Source organism: Schizosaccharomyces cryophilus, assembly GCF_000004155.1.
Source record: "Schizosaccharomyces cryophilus OY26 unplaced genomic scaffold supercont4.1, whole genome shotgun sequence".
NCBI classification, from domain to species: Eukaryota; Fungi; Ascomycota; class Schizosaccharomycetes; order Schizosaccharomycetales; family Schizosaccharomycetaceae; genus Schizosaccharomyces; species Schizosaccharomyces cryophilus.
Window position 1 is genome coordinate 526426 of NW_013185624.1, and position 16166 is coordinate 542591.

At 39.0% G+C, this 16166-nt stretch overlaps 8 protein-coding genes across 8 annotated transcripts; 4 read left to right on the forward strand and 4 right to left on the reverse strand.

Annotated features, from left to right (window-relative positions):
• Positions 1-365: 365 nt before the first annotated feature.
• On the forward strand, positions 366-3269 carry SPOG_03798 (alpha,alpha-trehalose-phosphate synthase; the record flags this gene model as incomplete). The annotated part of the gene is made up of 2 exons (XM_013166062.1): positions 366-561; positions 622-3269. The coding sequence occupies 2 exons, from the start codon at positions 366-368 to the stop codon at positions 3267-3269; spliced, it is 2844 nt and encodes a 947-aa protein (XP_013021516.1).
• Positions 3270-3338: 69 nt separating this feature from the next.
• On the reverse strand, positions 3339-4518 carry SPOG_03799 (2',3'-cyclic-nucleotide 3'-phosphodiesterase). The gene has a single exon (XM_013166063.1). It carries the CDS (start codon positions 4294-4296, stop codon positions 3679-3681), a length of 618 nt encoding a protein of 205 aa, XP_013021517.1. The 5' UTR covers positions 4297-4518; the 3' UTR covers positions 3339-3678.
• A 394-nt stretch (positions 4519-4912) lies between these two features.
• SPOG_03800 (BRCT domain-containing protein) lies at positions 4913-7402 on the reverse strand. Its single transcript, XM_013166064.1, has 4 exons — positions 6863-7402; positions 6703-6801; positions 5336-6652; positions 4913-5282 (listed from the first exon to the last, which is right to left on the reverse strand). The coding sequence occupies exons 1-4, from the start codon at positions 7094-7096 to the stop codon at positions 4995-4997; spliced, it is 1938 nt and encodes a 645-aa protein (XP_013021518.1). The 5' UTR covers positions 7097-7402; the 3' UTR covers positions 4913-4994.
• SPOG_03801 (GTPase Ylf2) lies at positions 7075-8686 on the forward strand. Its single transcript, XM_013166065.1, has 3 exons — positions 7075-7413; positions 7533-7573; positions 7634-8686. Exons 1-3 carry the CDS (start codon positions 7220-7222, stop codon positions 8629-8631), a joined length of 1233 nt encoding a protein of 410 aa, XP_013021519.1. The 5' UTR covers positions 7075-7219; the 3' UTR covers positions 8632-8686.
• Positions 8687-8960: 274 nt separating this feature from the next.
• SPOG_03802 (metallopeptidase) lies at positions 8961-11870 on the forward strand (the record flags this gene model as incomplete). Its single annotated transcript, XM_013166066.1, has 1 exon — positions 8961-11870. One exon carries the CDS (start codon positions 8961-8963, stop codon positions 11868-11870), a length of 2910 nt encoding a protein of 969 aa, XP_013021520.1.
• A 251-nt stretch (positions 11871-12121) lies between these two features.
• SPOG_03803 (M-phase phosphoprotein 6 family protein) lies at positions 12122-12731 on the forward strand (the record flags this gene model as incomplete). Its single annotated transcript, XM_013166067.1, has 2 exons — positions 12122-12133; positions 12183-12731. The coding sequence occupies 2 exons, from the start codon at positions 12122-12124 to the stop codon at positions 12729-12731; spliced, it is 561 nt and encodes a 186-aa protein (XP_013021521.1).
• Positions 12732-12894: 163 nt separating this feature from the next.
• Positions 12895-14539, reverse strand: SPOG_03804 (hydroxyacid dehydrogenase). The gene is made up of 3 exons (XM_013166068.1): positions 14135-14539; positions 13165-14030; positions 12895-13119 (listed from the first exon to the last, which is right to left on the reverse strand). Exons 1-3 carry the CDS (start codon positions 14231-14233, stop codon positions 13083-13085), a joined length of 1002 nt encoding a protein of 333 aa, XP_013021522.1. The 5' UTR covers positions 14234-14539; the 3' UTR covers positions 12895-13082.
• A 93-nt stretch (positions 14540-14632) lies between these two features.
• Positions 14633-16149, reverse strand: SPOG_03805 (uncharacterized protein). The gene has a single exon (XM_013166069.1). The coding sequence runs from the start codon at positions 15879-15881 to the stop codon at positions 14838-14840; it is 1044 nt and encodes a 347-aa protein (XP_013021523.1). The 5' UTR covers positions 15882-16149; the 3' UTR covers positions 14633-14837.
• Positions 16150-16166: the final 17 nt, after the last annotated feature.

Genomic DNA, 16166 nt, shown 5'->3' on the forward strand with positions numbered 1-16166 from the left:
TTCTCTTTCTCTTTCTCTTTCTCTTTCTCTTCCTCTTCCTCTTTCTCTTTTTATCCATCCTCCTTTTCCTTCGTCTTCCTTGCTACTCGCCTCTTTATTAATTTTCTATCATGTTCCCTGTATTCTTATGTATTCTTATGCATCCTCCAATATATTATTATGAAATTTTCTAGAAGAATAGATGACCTCATTACCCCATCTTCCTCATAATCAGTACATTTTGACTCGATTTTCTACTTTGCCGTTTCCCAAACACTTTTTTATCCGCTTCATTTCTCTTTCGTAGTTGATCTATTCTTTGATTTTTTTTATCCGCAGAACGTTAGTGGCTGTATCAATATTGCTCCTTAATTTATCTTCTTTACATGGGACGTATTCTAATTGCTAATCTGTTCCTACCTTCTACGGTAGGCTTCTCCTTCGATACCGTACCTAGAGATGCGCTCGGTTCGCGTTTCCTTCAACGCGATGAATCCAAGGATTGGATCGAAGACGCTCCGCTCGACGAAAATGCCATTCTCTCCGAAGAAGAAGAGGACGTGGAAGACTCTGATGATGAGCGTTATCATCGTCTTTATCGGAGTGATAATACTGCCGACTCTGGTGATGAAGAGGATGAAGGTGGTACCGTGCTCTCTGATCTCCCTGAAGAAGTTGACTCTTCTTCCAGACCTTCCTCCCTCCATGCCTCTAATGCTTCCATGAGTAAACTCCGCAGCCACGCTGGTACCCCAACTGGCACCGGTAGTCCTAAATTAGATGACTCCCTTAGTAACCTCCAACGGTTATTGAAATCAAGGGGTCGCCGGCATCAAGCCTTGAACGATGAAGAAGGTCTCTCTTTACCTCCCTCTCGTCATCAATCTCCTCCCCCATCTAATGTCTTAGCCTCTTACAAACGCCGTAGCTCCAGTGACCGCGATATGCAATCGTTTGCGCGTCGTGCCTCCCGTTCGCTTTCCTTCTCTACTGGCCCTGGGGCAAATCTCAATTCCCGCCGTATGACCTTTGACGCCGAGGCTTGGCAGAAAATTAGTTATCGAATCCTCCCCAATTCCTACGGAAATGCTAGCTTTTATAATGCTGTGAATGCCGCAGACCGCACAGGAAAATTTAGCGATTATGTCTATATCGGTACTTCTGGTGTCCCCACTGATTCTCTTCCTGATGTAGTAAAGAAAAAAATTGCTGATGATTATCGCAATGGTCATAAGTCCATTGTCGTTTATCCTTCCGATACAGATTTTGTCGGTCACTACAATCACTACTGTAAAAATATTCTCTGGCCCACTTTCCACTATCAAATCCCCGATAATCCCAAATCCAAGGCCTATGAAGATCATTCTTGGTCCAACTATGTCAAGGTCAACCAAAACATTGCCGATGCAATTATCGCTAACTATCGCGAAGGTGACATGGTTTGGGTAAATGACTATCACCTCCTGCTTGTTCCTCAGATTGTTCGCGAACGTATTCCATCAGCTAAAATCGGGTTCTTCTTGCATATCCCCTTTCCCTCTTCTGAAGTTAGCCGTTGTCTTGCTACTCGTCAAGAAATCCTTCGCGGTATGCTCGGTGCAAACATCCTCGGTTTCCAAATCCCTGAGTTTGCCTATCATTTCCTCCAAACCTGTTCGCGTCTCATCAATATCGACATTCGCAAGGATGGCACTGTTTCTTTGGATGGTCGAAAAGTAGAAATTGTCGCCCTCCCTATTTCCATCGACCCCACTGCTCTAGATAAGCAACTTTCTAGCACCCAAGTTCAACACTGGATTCGTGTTTTGCGAGATCGTTTTAAGGGAAAGCATATCATCCTGTCACATGACAAACTTGATCCCATTTGCGGTCTTCGCTCCAAGCTTCTTTCTTTTGAGATTTTCTTGCACAGATACCCAGAGTATCGGGAAAACACTATCCTTCTTCAAATCGCTCCTGAATCCCTTCAAGATAATTCTCATCTGCCCCTTATATCCGACATTGTAACCCGAATTAATTCGTCCTACTCCAACATTGCTTCTCGCCATGTCCCTGTTATTTTGTTGAGACAAAAGATTAACATATACCAATTTTTGGCTTTGATGACTATTTCCGATGCCCTTATTGACAATTCTCTGCGTGAAGGAATAAGTTTGACGAGTCATCAGTTCATCTATGCTCAACGCGAACGCCATAGGCCCTTGATCTTGAGTGAGTTCGTTGGTAGTTCAGCAATTTTGGGACATAATGCCATTATTGTTAATCCTTGGGATTACTCCAATACTGCCAACGCCTTCTACAGTGCCTTATCTATGTCTCCTGGTGAATGTGAAGAGAGAAGCAAAATAATGTGCAATCTTATTCTTCGTCATGATGCTCTTTCTTGGGCCATTACATTTGCTACTCTCATTAAAGAATCTTGGAAGGAACAGCAGGCAAGTGATAAGAACAAGCTTACCTTCAGTGCAGATCTTATCCTCGATCCTTATCGTAATGCTAAGAAGCGTCTTATTTTCCTTTACTTTGAGGGCACTATTACGTCTTGGGGTTCTCAAAACCAGAGTGTGACAAGTGGCTTACAGAGAACGATAAACCTTTTGACCAATTTGACTGCCGATCCTAAGAATTTAGTGTATATTGTCAGTGCTCTTGGTCGACAAGAGTTAGATCAACTTTTCCAGCGTGTTCCAAGATTGGGTCTTGTTGCTGAAAATGGCTGCTTCACACGTTCACCTCCGACTTCTGATACCTTGCCTCCATCTGAGCAGCAAATAGCTTCTTTATGGAAGAATGAAATGAAGAATGTTGATCTCAGTTGGATGAAGACTGTTACTGAGATTTTTGAATACTATGCTGAGCGTACACCAGGAAGCTATGTAGAAGAAAAAGATGCCAGTGTCGTTTTACATTTGAGAGAAGCAGAAGATTCGGAGTTTGCTTCTTGGGCGGCTAAGGAATGCTGTGAGTCAGTTAATAACTTTGATATTCCTTGCCATGCTACGATTCAGAACGACACGGTCGTTTGTCGTTCCAGCAAAGTATCCAAACGTGTGGCTGCAGAAGACATTTATAAGTCTTATGGTGCAGACTTTGATTTTATTTTTTCTGCAAGCAACGAAACAGATGATGACTCTGTTTTCCGCTGGATTACCGGATTCAAACACACGGGACCCAAGCCTCCATTTACGCATACAGTATACGTAGGTGATCATGATTATAGTAATCATTCTGATTCGGAAAGTTCAGGTGTTTTTGGATTTTTGCAGGCATTTGAAAAAGTCTTTACTTGATTGTTTTCGTTACTTTTTTTTATTTTTTTACTTTATGTTGCATACGTTTCCGTTTACCTTGATATGAAAGGACAGAATATTTATTGATATTTAAGATGAAAGATAGGTTTCCGAGAAATATGAGAAATTACAAAATGAAGTGGTTGTTGTGTTAGAAGGGAAAAATAAAATATAAATGAATAACAATTTAAGACGTGAAGATAATGAAGATAGAAGAAGATTTTTTATTAAAAAAGGGTGTCCAAGTACTATTTATTGCTTGAGTTTGCATGAAGACCATAGACGTATACAGCCATGAAAAACAAAGTGAAAGGTACAATGGTAATCGTAGACAAACAAGGGCACAAAGGAATACGAAAGAGAAGTTAACGTCCAGAGTTGAAACCAAAATTAAACGATAAAAAAGGGTTCAAGATAACTCAATTCTGTCACATATAATTCCTTGATGAGTAGTTTTGTTCACTTGGACTAATTCAAGGAATGAGGGGTTTTCCCATTTCACAGAGCTGATGGAAGAAAAGGTTTCGACAGGGTCAGATGTACCATAATAATGATTTACAGACTTTGCGTAAACAAGCGGCATTAAGGGTTCTACAATCTTATTATCAGGAGTATCGTCTGCAAGCTCATAAGCAGCAGTTTGGAGTTCATTTAATGCAGGAGTTCGTTCAACCTGAACATAAACACGTTCATAGTATGTATCGCCGACAGCGAGTTTTCCGAATTTAATGTCCATGGAAGAAACCTTTTTTGAAGCAATGTGCCTTAAAACACTAACAAAAGACTGACCTGGTTTTAAGTTGATACCGCGAGCAAGCGTCACATGGGGAGCAGTAGGAAGTTGCATGTCTTCAAACTCATCCTCGTGAGACAAGGCCCATTTGGTAAATTTACGATATCTCTTTTCAATGTCTGAAGAATAAGCAGGGACTATCCAAATGGCGTAAACATAATCATCTGAAGAACCAACGACTCCTGGAGAATTAGTACGATCTTCTAAGTGAGGAAAACTCTTTGGAGATTGCATTTTCAGAAAAGTAGAATCAGTCAGTAAAAAAAGGAACTCTCAAAAGGTGATGATGATGGATTTTTTATTTAATAAAAGAAAAAAGCTCGTAAAGGTGGAAAAAGCTTGAAAAACGTAGTGTTTACCTACAAAACAAACAAATGACAACCAACCGTCAGTACAATGTAAACAAATGATAACGAAGAATTCCTATACGAAATTAGAGCATTCTACGTTAATTCATGAAGGTGTGATTTCCTTATGCAGGTTGCCTTTTAAATAATGTCAAAGGTGGGGAAAGCTTTGTCCGATGACATCATCAATGAAAGATTTGCGTGAACATCAATGAGTATGATCAACGGAATGTAAACAAACAAAAAAAAGCAGAAAAGGAAAAAAAAAAAAACAAGAGCCCTAGTTGAAGAGGATTTTTTTGTTTTCTATTTCTTTTTCCTTTTATGGTAAAAAAATTCATCTACCTTGAGCCTGAATTTTTTTTCGTATAACAATCCGGTATAACAAATTCAAGGAAAGGAAGGAAGTAAATTTTAGATACTAACTACAATAAAAAGAGTTGAAATACGTCTTTATTCATGAATGCTTTTTGTGTCTTTTACAGACAAAAACGTTGGTTCTTGAATGATATCGCTACCATAGTCTACTTTCTCTCAACGTCCAAAAGATTCATTCAATAAAATCTCTTTCTATAAAAATCATGTTCAAGTCTTTTGTTCTTTTGATCGGGACTTGCTGAAAGAAGATCGAGAACTGCGTTTTCTGTTTCGTCCCGACATTCCAGAAGATCCAGTTGAAGTTGTGCCCCTTTGAGAATAATCAATAATAAACTCGTCAAAATCAATTTTATCACGAAGAATAGAGAGAGCTACTAACTCCATTTTATAAACTCGTAAACCCGTAGAAAACATGTTGTAGCCCTCTTCATCATTAGCTGGTAAGCCTAAAATGATAACTTGTGGATTCTGAGCTTCTTGAATGTCTTCAACAACCTAGATATGTGTCAATAATATAAAAGTCTTGATAAAAGATTCATGTCACTTACTTTAGCACCGGATGTTTTCATGATAGAGTACAGTCCTTGGATAGAATCTCCTACCATGGAATTCCGCATAGCTGTAGTAATATAAAACTTTAATTCCTGTAAACATTTCCTTCTGTGAACAGCTTTTAAAGAAAACTTCCATTTTTCTTCTGCCTGTTGGTCTTCGTATAAATAAGCATGGTAATTGAGTAGCGTACCTTCTTTCATGGAATCCAGTATATATCGAGAAGAAACTGGTGGCTTCCCAAGAGAAGTTGCTAGTAAAAATTTATGTGTTCTACGAAGAGGAGGAGGTCCAAGGATAATACAGTCTGTTGTATCCGTAACAGAGTCTTGTATTTTGATACCTTTTCTTCTTGCAAAAGCTTGCATAGGTTTCGTCAAATTGAAGCTAGAGGTAACAATACTTATACCTTCCGGTTGCGATTGAGAATCCTTATGTTCTTCATTGGAAGCGGAAGATGATGGAAACGTATAATTCGTCAGAGGAATTTCTTCCTCCTCTTTCTCTTGTTCTTGGACCTCTAAATCTTTCGATTCATTTTCTTCTGTTTCCTGTAAAATTTGCTGACTTGTCTGTACTTCCTTTTGATGTTCTTCAATATCCTCCTTTCTCTCTGGAGTTGGGTCCGATAGATTGGCAGATACGGGTTGTGGGAACTTTTCCTCAATGTTTTCCTTGCCTTCTATATTGAAATCTTCTTCTGATCCTGATACATTGGGATGTGTCTGTTGGTCGTGAAGAAATTTTCCTTGCTCTTCTTCAGGCGGTACTTTTCCTTCCTTAAATTGCTGGTTTTCTTTTTCTGAAGTTTCTCTATTTGTTAAATCATTTATTCCTGCAGGAGTTGAAGGAATATTATTTTCTTCTTCATTCGTTGTGTCCGATTCATGAGCAGCCCCTTGTTCAAATGAACGGTTAGGCTTCATTTCAGCGACTTTTTCTTCATCAGCTCCAGTACTCTCTTTTAAATCAGAGTTTTCCACAGAAGATAAAGTATCTTGATTTTCTTTGGAGTCTCTCTCTTCCTCGGGTTTCATAAGCGTCGATGGTTCCTTCACCATGGTATCCTTGGAATCCTTTTCATTTGGTTGAGATTCTGGAACGTCGTGAGCAAACAATTCTTTTTCTAAATCAAGCGTGGTTGTTTCTGGAGCAATGTGCGAGAGCTGGCCGTAAGGAGCTGAACTTTTCTTTCCCCATACCGGTTGAAGCTTGGTTTCAGATTTTGTGTCAAAAATATACGGCTTGTTTACCCTAGGCTCTGTGAGGGAGGATAATTGAGGTTGAGAAGGCTTTTGTGGAGTATTTGGAATCTATATCAGAAATTAGCATTTCACATATCTTGGTAGTATCGTCATCTTACAGTCGTAGTTCCAGTTTTAAAGCTATTATTAACACCCTCAAAAGATGAATTCGAGCTTCCGGGTAGAATAATAGTTTTTATGTCATTAATATACAGTGTCTAAAAGTTAGCACTCACTCAGTAGAAGGCATCGTTATGGAAATAGCAAGTCTAGTCATACTTCATATAACGGAATATGGTAAAAAAGCTTTTTTTCACTAGGCGAAGGAAGCAACCGGAGCTTTTGAAATGTGGCCCTAGACTGAATATTGCGAAAGAATACCTGGCCGTCTTGGATATATATTTCGGCGATAGAGTCTGCACTTTCAAATTGATTCACATTATAATCGAAAATGTTTATAAATCCCCCATATTGGTATAGGTTCTGTCGTCTATCACCAATTTGAATCTCCATCTCAACCAAATTGAATGAAGTCCCAAAAAATCCTTCGTTTGAACGGTAATTAATTAGTAATCTAACCAGAATTTTATAAAAACCAACTGAAGAAGCTTTTGACTTGGAAATTTGCTTTCTATAATGAATTACTTTGGTACAAGGATAGTGTTACAGAATAGGTGTGCATCAGCACGACCAAAAGTCCTTCGATCGTTTTCAAATTGCCAAGCTTTTCTTGCAAAGCCAGAACCATCCCGACGTCGTTTGGGACGTCCTGGAAATCATTTAAAAATTGGTATTGTCGGGATGCCCAATATAGGAAAGTCAACGCTTTTGTAAGTGAGTAGAGATATTACGAAGGAAGTTTCTCCATTTTCTTTATATTGAATCCAATTTGGTTTTGTACTTTTTCGAAATTATGCTTGATTCTATTTCACTAACTCGAATATCCTAGTCAAATGCTCACCAGGACGACTCTTGGCAAACCGGCGAACTGTGAGTAAAAGCAAAAAATTTATTCACTAAGAATGGTTTTATTACTAACTTTTATTTCAGATCCCTTCGCCACTATTGATCCGGTTTCTGCAAAAGTTCCTGTTCCTGATCCCAGGTACGAGTTGCTTTGCGATAAAATGAATCCAGCAAAACGAATTCCAGCACAATTGAGTATTTATGATACCGCAGGATTAGTACGGAATGCAAGTAAAGGTCAGGGATTGGGAAATGCTTTTCTGTCCAACATTCGAACCGTGGACGCCATATTCCAGCTTGTTAGAGCATTTCCTGAACCCGATGTAACTCACGTTGAAGAAACAGTGGATCCTATTCGAGATTTACAGATTATCCAAGAAGAACTTCTTTTGAAAGATGCTGAGTTCGTAGAGTCATTCCTTAAGAAAGAAAGTCGATCTTCTAAGGTACCTGCTAAAGCAAAGGAAGTCGCAAAAAAAGTTTTGCAGTGCGTTTTAGATAATGGTTGTCCTGTTTCTAAGTGCTCTTGGTCGGACGAAGAAGTTGGGTTTCTCAATTCATTCAATTTGCTTACCGCCAAGCCTGTCGTATACCTAGTGAATATGGATGAAGATGATTTTTTACAGAAAAAAAAAGGTCCTCTTCAAAAAGTTGAATCCTGGGTAGAAAAGTTTAGTCCAGGAGATTCCGTTCTTCCTCTCTCTATTATTTTCGAAGAACAGCTTTTTCTGCTTACACCTCAGGAACTTGAAGAGGAATGCTCCACATTACAAGTTTCTAGTCAGTTACCAAGCATCATCCAAGCTGGATACTCAGCTCTTTCCCTTATGCATTACTTTACAGCTGGAAACAATATTGTCCAAGCGTGGACGGTTCCCTTGGATACAAAGGCTCCTGACGCTGCTGGAGCTATCCATACTGATTTTAAGAAAAAGTTTGTAGCTGGCGAAATTACCGACTTTAAGGACTTTCTGCAATATGGTACATTGGAAGCCTGTAAAGCAGCTGGAAAGACAATTGTTAAAGGAAAAGATTATGTCGTTCAACCAGGCGACATTATTTATTGGAGAATTGCACGATAAAGCTCCCTTTGCTCCCAAAAAAACATTTAGATATATACTTACAGTAATTCGAAAGTCTTTTTTATAAGCTCGTTTTTGTCTTGTAACATCTTCTTTCTGTTTGTTTGGCAAATTTTTATTTTATCATATTTGTTTACCAATGCAGCATAAGGGGCACCTTATAAGGATTTACTGTAATACTTCAAGCTCATTAATTGCTAAATATAACACGTATTTCAAACGTAGGAAAAGCAATTGTCTTCAAAGTACCAAATTTGAATTTTTTTGAGGAATTATTCCTTCATTTTTTTTAGTTTTTTTGAAGAAATATTCCTATAAGAGAGTGAAACATGACTGCAGCTTCTCAGGTGAAAGTAGTCGCAGATAAACAAATAGTGCCAAGTCTGGACGATCGGGAATATCGACTTATACAACTAGAAAATGACTTAGAAGTGCTATTAATACGGGATCCTGAAACAGATAATGCGAGTGCAGCACTTGATGTTCATATTGGAAGCCAAAGTAATCCTGAGGAACTTTTGGGATTAGCTCATTTTTGCGAGCATCTACTATTTATGGGAACGAAAAAGTATCCAAATGAAAATGAGTATAGAAAGTACTTAGAAACCCATAATGGAATGTCAAATGCTTATACGGCATCCAACGACACCAATTATTATTTCGAAGTATCACATGACGCATTGTATGGAGCATTGGACCGCTTTGCCCAGTTTTTCATTGATCCCTTGTTTTTGGAAGAATGCAAGGATCGTGAAATTCTGGCTGTAGACTCTGAACACTCCAAAAATCTTCAATCTGATGATTGGCGCTTCTGGCGTTTATACGGTATCCTAAGTCACCCAGACCATGTGTTCAGCAAATTCAACACAGGGAATGTGAAAACACTCGGTGATGTTCCTAAAGACATGGGTCTCGATGTTCGTGAAGAGTTGTTGAAGTTTTATGATAAATATTATTCTGCAAATTTGATGAAACTTGTTATCATTGGTCGTGAACCATTAGATACTCTTGAAGAATGGGCTATTAAGTTATTTTCACCTATTAGGAACAAGTCTGTTTCTAGACCAAGGCATCCTGGGAACCCCTATAAAGAAGAGCAGCTTCGTAAAATATGCTATATGAAGCCTGTGAAAAATCTTCGCCGAATCGACATTCTTTTCCCTATCCCTGGACAGTATTCTCAGTATGAATGCCGCCCGGCTGACTATGTATGCCACTTATTGGGACATGAAGGTGAAGGTTCGTACTTGGCATACCTAAAAAAGCTGGGTTTAGGAACATCCTTAGTCGCTGGATCCATATCCGTCACGGAAGATGCAGATATCATCGTTATCTCCATTTCCCTTACTGAACAGGGTCTTGCTGACTATGAGCGAGTAATTCGTATTCTTTTTGAATACGTCCAACTGCTCCACCACACAACAGCTCACCATTTTCTTTTCGAGGAAACTCGAATTATGTCAGAAGCTCAATTCAAAACTCGTCAAAAGACATATGCTTCCCAATATGCACATTCGGTAGCAAGCAAAATGCAACATAACTATCCTAGAGATAAAATCTTGTATTCTGCTTCAGTCCTTACCAAGTTTGACATGGATGGTATACAGGCTGTAATTGATTGTTTCCGACCGGACAATTTCATAGTTATTTTATCTTCTCACTCTCTCGAAAAAGATTTTAATCAAAAAGAGGAGTTCTATGGTTTAGAGTACCTAGTGGAACCCTTAGATACAGCTTTCTTAGATTCACTTCGTACTTGCAAGCCGCCTAGCGAGCTTCATCTTCCCGCCCCAAATGAGTTTATCCCTTGGTCATTAGAAGTACAGAAACAGCCTATCAAAGATAAAGCAAAATCTCCTAGCTTAATTCGAAACGACGAATTTGTTCGTTTATGGCATAAGAAGGATGATACGTTCTGGGTTCCAAAGGCTAATGTCTTTATTCAATTCATTTCTCCTGTCGCTAGAAAGTCACCAAAGATCAGCGTTATAACTACTCTTTACGTTCGACTTGTTGAAGATGCCCTTAATGAATATTCGTATCCTGCTGCGTTAGCCGGACTTTCTTTCGTCTTATTACCGTCTAGTCGCGGTGTCTCGCTGTATCTTAGCGGATTTACTGACAAATTACATGTTTTATTGGAGAAGGTAATTACTGTTATGCGCGATTTGAAAATTCATTCTCAAAGATTCGATATTATAAAAAATCGACTTGAACAGGAACTTAAGGATTATGATGCTTTGGAGGCTTATCCTAGATCTAGTAGTGTTCTCACATGGCTGACAGAGCACCCTGTATGGATGAACTCCGAACTTCGAGAAGCCATTAAAAGTGTAAACATCGAAAACATATCCCAGTTTATTGGCGAATTCATCGATCAAATTTTCATAGAAGCTTTGGTCCATGGAAACTATGTCAAGGAGGATGCCAAAGCACTTATAGAGACTGCTCAAAACCTTCTAAATCCCAAGCCCGTATTTGCATCCCAGCTAACTCGTAAAAGAGCAGTTGTCCTTCCTGAAGGAAGCAATTATATTTATAAGACAGTAGTACCTAACGAGCAAGACAAAAATTCAGCTATTATGTATGCTTTGCAACTTGCGCCTATGGACGATCAAAGGTCTGGAGCATTGGCGCGCCTTGCTCGTCAACTTATGAAGGAACCTTCTTTCTCTATCCTCAGAACTAAAGAACAGCTTGGCTATATTGTATTTACGCTTCTTCGCCAGTCTACTCCTTATGTGTATATGACTGTTTTCGTGCAAAGTGAACGAAGTAGTTCTTATTTGGAGACACGAATCCGTGCCCTTTTGGATCATTTGAAAGAATCATTCTCAAAGATTTCCGACAAAGAATTCAATGATCACAAGGCAAGCTTGATTAATTTTATGTTGGAAAAGTATACGAACTTGAAGGAGGAAAGTTCTATGTACTGGCTTCGTACCTCTGATGGTTTTTATGACTATACTCGATTAGAAAAACAAGCTGAAATTGTGTCATCCATCACGAAGGAAGAATTTTACGACTTCTTCATCAATCGTATCCACTACGACGGTAAAGCGACAAACAAACTCTCAGTACATGTTCTGTCTCAGCGCTGTCAAGATCAAGAGTACGAAATACCTGGAGCTACAGTCATAAAAAATGGAAATATATTCAAAGAAGGTCTACCTTTCAGCAAAGCTGCTGCGCCTATTGAACCTTTTAGTGATATTGATGAAGCTCTGTTTATGAACTAAGGGACCTCCTTATGACCATGTACCAAATAATTCAGCTGAGTACTTGAAAATTTCTCTTATCTTATACTTTTCTTTTATTCCTCTAAAAAATCATTTAGTATTCAACTCCTCGCTAGGTTTCGTTCTACTTCCCTATTCTCTTCGTATACCAGGATTGACCGAGGTAGAATGTGAAGAAATCAAAGCAGAAAGGACTTCACAATTTCAGTGGGAATTTCCCCATAAAATTAGCCAGAATGTCGTCCAAACTAATGTCTATGAAGGTATGGTCACGGCAATAGGGAAAAGATGTTTAACTTTATGAATTGACAGTTTATGCAAAAAGCTCGAGGGATAGATCCTAGGCAAGCAGAAGAGGAATTGTCTAAGCCTGTTGTGACGGACGAGCATTGGTCATTGAAGGAAGCTTCTAATGTTCCTTCCAACAGGAGTGCCTGCAAGTTCGAGTATGAGTCCAGCTATGGAAGTTTGATATCGGCTGCTGAGGATAATGGTGAAACGCAAGGTACAGTTGAGCCTGTCGTTGCTGGAAGAGCTAGCTTTGGATTGTTTAATAAAGAGTTGGAAGACACCAAAAAAGAGTCCGCCGAAGAAGATGAAAACGTTGACGAGCCTGAGTCTGATGCTCCATACAAGATGGAGGGATTAGAGACAACAGAGCGTGAGCGACGAAACCAGGAAAGATTATCCAAAATGATTCGAGGCAAAGCAAATACTCCGAGCAAATCCCATAATGATAGCTCCAAGAAACGAAAGGCAACAGATATGGATCGCGATATTATATCTCTAGATACTGAAAAGAATGATGCACCTGCGAAACCTAAGAAAAAGAAAAACAAGAACAAGAAAAAGAAGAATTGAACTGCTTATAAAGATGTCCTACGCTACTCTCATATTTATTTGGTTTTAGTGTACGATCGCGCTTCACATGAGTTGGTTGTCTAGAAAAGCTATTACTTTTATAGAATATATACTCATGAGAAGCGCTTTTGGTTTTGGTTCGAGGAATGCATGACGGATGGTTGGTTTAGTTTTTGAAATGAAATAACATTAATAATTTATGACAGCAAACCAGAATTTATTACTGTAAAACATCATTCAAGGATAACATATAGTAAGCAGGGAGTATAAGTGATCAAGAAGCAATTTAAAAAGAAAGTAAAAGGATCAAAAGAATTGCGATATTCCACGGATTTGTACGTGGATTCAGAATTACATTTCTCTTTGTTCGGGTACAGGACTAATAAGCCTAGAAATACGTTAATAAAAGGAAAAACGGGTCATAAGCACATACTTATCATGTAGAACACCGCTCTTCATGTTTTCGATGGAAAAAGCTTCCATCTTATGTTGAGTTTCCAAGGAGTTGGTGCCCAAATGAGGAAGAAGGATGACATCTGGGTTTTCAATAAGGCCAGGATGCACTTGAGGCTCATGCTCAAATACATCAAGTCCGGCGGAATAAACGATACCTTCCTTCAAGGCATCGACGAGAGCTTCCTCATCCATGACGGGGCCACGGGCAGTATTGACAATGACAATGCCTCGCTTCATCTTCTTAAATTCGTCTTTGCCGATAATATGGTATGTGTGCTTGTTTAAGGGCAAGCTCAGATACAAGACATCTGATTCGGTCAAAAGCTGGTCAAATTGAACATACTTAGCACCGGCAGCGTCTTTTTCACTAAGAGGACGACGGTTGTAATAGATGATATTCATGTCAAAAGCACGAGCTCGTTTTGCGACTGTTCTACCAATGCCGCCCATACCGAGGATGCCAAGTGTCTTTCCTTCGGGGTCATGAGAAGGCTGATTGTTAAGGCTCCAATGTCCATCTCGTAAGCTAAAGAGACCTTTATTAAAGCGACGGAATGCTCCAATCATCAAAAAAATAGCCGTATCAGCCGTTGCATCGTCTACAGCGACAGGACAGTTCGCGACTCGAATACCACGTTTGGAGCAAGCATCGACATTGACGGTTTCATAACCAGCACCAACATGACAGATGTATTTCACAGATGAGGGGAGATGCTGAATGACATCTTCATCAAATACACCCATGAAGAACTTACTGTTGTAGGTACGAAGGATAGCCTTGACGTTTTGAAACTCAGTTTTGCATCGTTCATAGAACACTTCACGACTTTCATCGCAGAATACCTAAGGGTAAATGTTAGCAAGTATTGCAGATAATAGCTCTGCAGGTACTATCTAGTTAACGAAATCAAAGAGTTTTCAATAAGTACCTAAATTGGATGGCATACCTTTAAGTCGGCGTACTCGTTAAGAGATTTCCATTCCTTAAAGGCATGGCGTAAAGAGCCGACTAAAAGAATTGAAGGTTTCGTAGATGAGGAAGGCATAGTGGGAGTATGATTAAGTTATACAGTGATGAGGGAGAAGAATAAGCAAACTAGCAGTAAGAACTTGTGAACACTCGGATCTAATGAGTTATGCTAGGAATTTTTGGAATGGAAATGCAAGTTTTTTGGGGTCAACTTGAAAGCAATATTAACTTTCGATGGTAGAGGTACATAAATTGATGTGTTGCCAGTCATTTTTGGTAAAGCAATTAGATAATTAGAAAAAGAATAAAAAAATACAGAGAATTCTTTCAAGCAAAGCTTCATCCTTTCAAGAAGCAAGTATCATCTTAAGCTGCGTTATGCGATAGGATGAAAATTGGCGACAATTGGGTTAATTTCGTATTTGAACAAGTATTTCCATCAATTAATTCTATTAAAGATTCTATAACTTAATTTCCTCAGGACAAGTCATTGCTACTCGTGTGATACAACAAGCACAAGCCAAAAAGTGCTATGGATAGAAAGAATGGGCTCTATGGAAGATGAAGTCTTCATTCATAGTTGGTTGGAATTTCCTTTATGTATTCAACGATTGTAAAGCTCCTAATACAGTGTCCCTTTTTAGGACGATCTCTTGTTGTATATAGTATGGAGGAACACCTTAGGGAGCATTGACTTGCTTCTGAGCAAGTAAAACTTGAACTGGTCTTCCATCTTCAATAAAACCTATCTCTTCTTTTAGAATTTTCATGGCAGGTGATGAAGACCGTACGAGTTCTGCAGCCTCCCCTAGCTCGAGCCGATGCTCTTGACCTTTGGGATACTCATAGTTATGGATGCCATCATTTACAAAAGTACAAAGAAACAGGAATCCATTGTCATAAAGTAACTGGTCTGTTTGGGTTAAGAGCAATCGATGCAAAAATCGAATTTGCACGACCAAGTCATACTTTAAATCCTGCTGACCAGATTTTGTAGCCAGGGATGTTCCAAATAGTTTTAAAAGTTCTGAAGTTGAGAGCTCTGGAATATTTAAATCTCTCTTTCCTTCTTTATTGTAGCACTTCCATTTGCCTACAGGATCCAACTTAGCGATTTGTCTATGTTCGATACAGTCCTTAAGCCCTAATGTTTCAAATAAACTTGAAAATCTATAAATAGCTCGTTTCTCTGCATCCACGCCTGTAACTTTATACCGGATTTTGCTTTCTCTCGAGCACAACCAAGCCAAGTCCCTTCCGGATCCACATCCGACATCCAGCACTCGTGCCTCTGGGTTATTTAGGCGCTCCTCAATCATCGGCATAGTCTCTTTAAGATGAGGACTGGGATCAAATAATACTCTCCTATTTTCTCCTTGTTCCATCCAGCCCTTTTGCTCAATCCATTGCCAAAGCTCCGTGCTAGCACGGATTGATCCTTCAATTTTCCAGCCTTTGAGCTGTAGTTGCTCAGCGCACGAACTCCCTTCATCATCGTCAATATAGCACCCATCTTGTTCTAAGACAACAAATCCTTCTTGCTTCGCTGGCAGTTGAAACCAACAACCTGCAATACTAGCACTAGGAATATTCACAGATCCATATATATGTTGTTTTTGAAACTCATTTCGTGCTCGCACATCCAAACATTTAAGTCTTCCCTGTACTATAGAGCTCACCCACCGAACAGTATCCTTTGATATCAATCCTGCTACCTTTTCCATGCTTCCTTTTCCTCTTTTTTTCTTATAGATATTTCTAACAAACAAATTATTCCTCTTTCTTCTATAGGAAAGACCTTAGGATTTATTTCAAATAATATTTTTATATTATATACGTAGCTAGTAATAGAAGAACTAGTTGAGTTTTGAGCATTTATTACTCAAATTGTATCCAACAAGAAATAATAATTAGTAAGTTTAGTGAACTTCCATTGAGATAATCATCTTTATTATAGAATCGCTAACTAAAGGTTGAGATTTCGTTTTCTCATAGCATTCTCTACTATG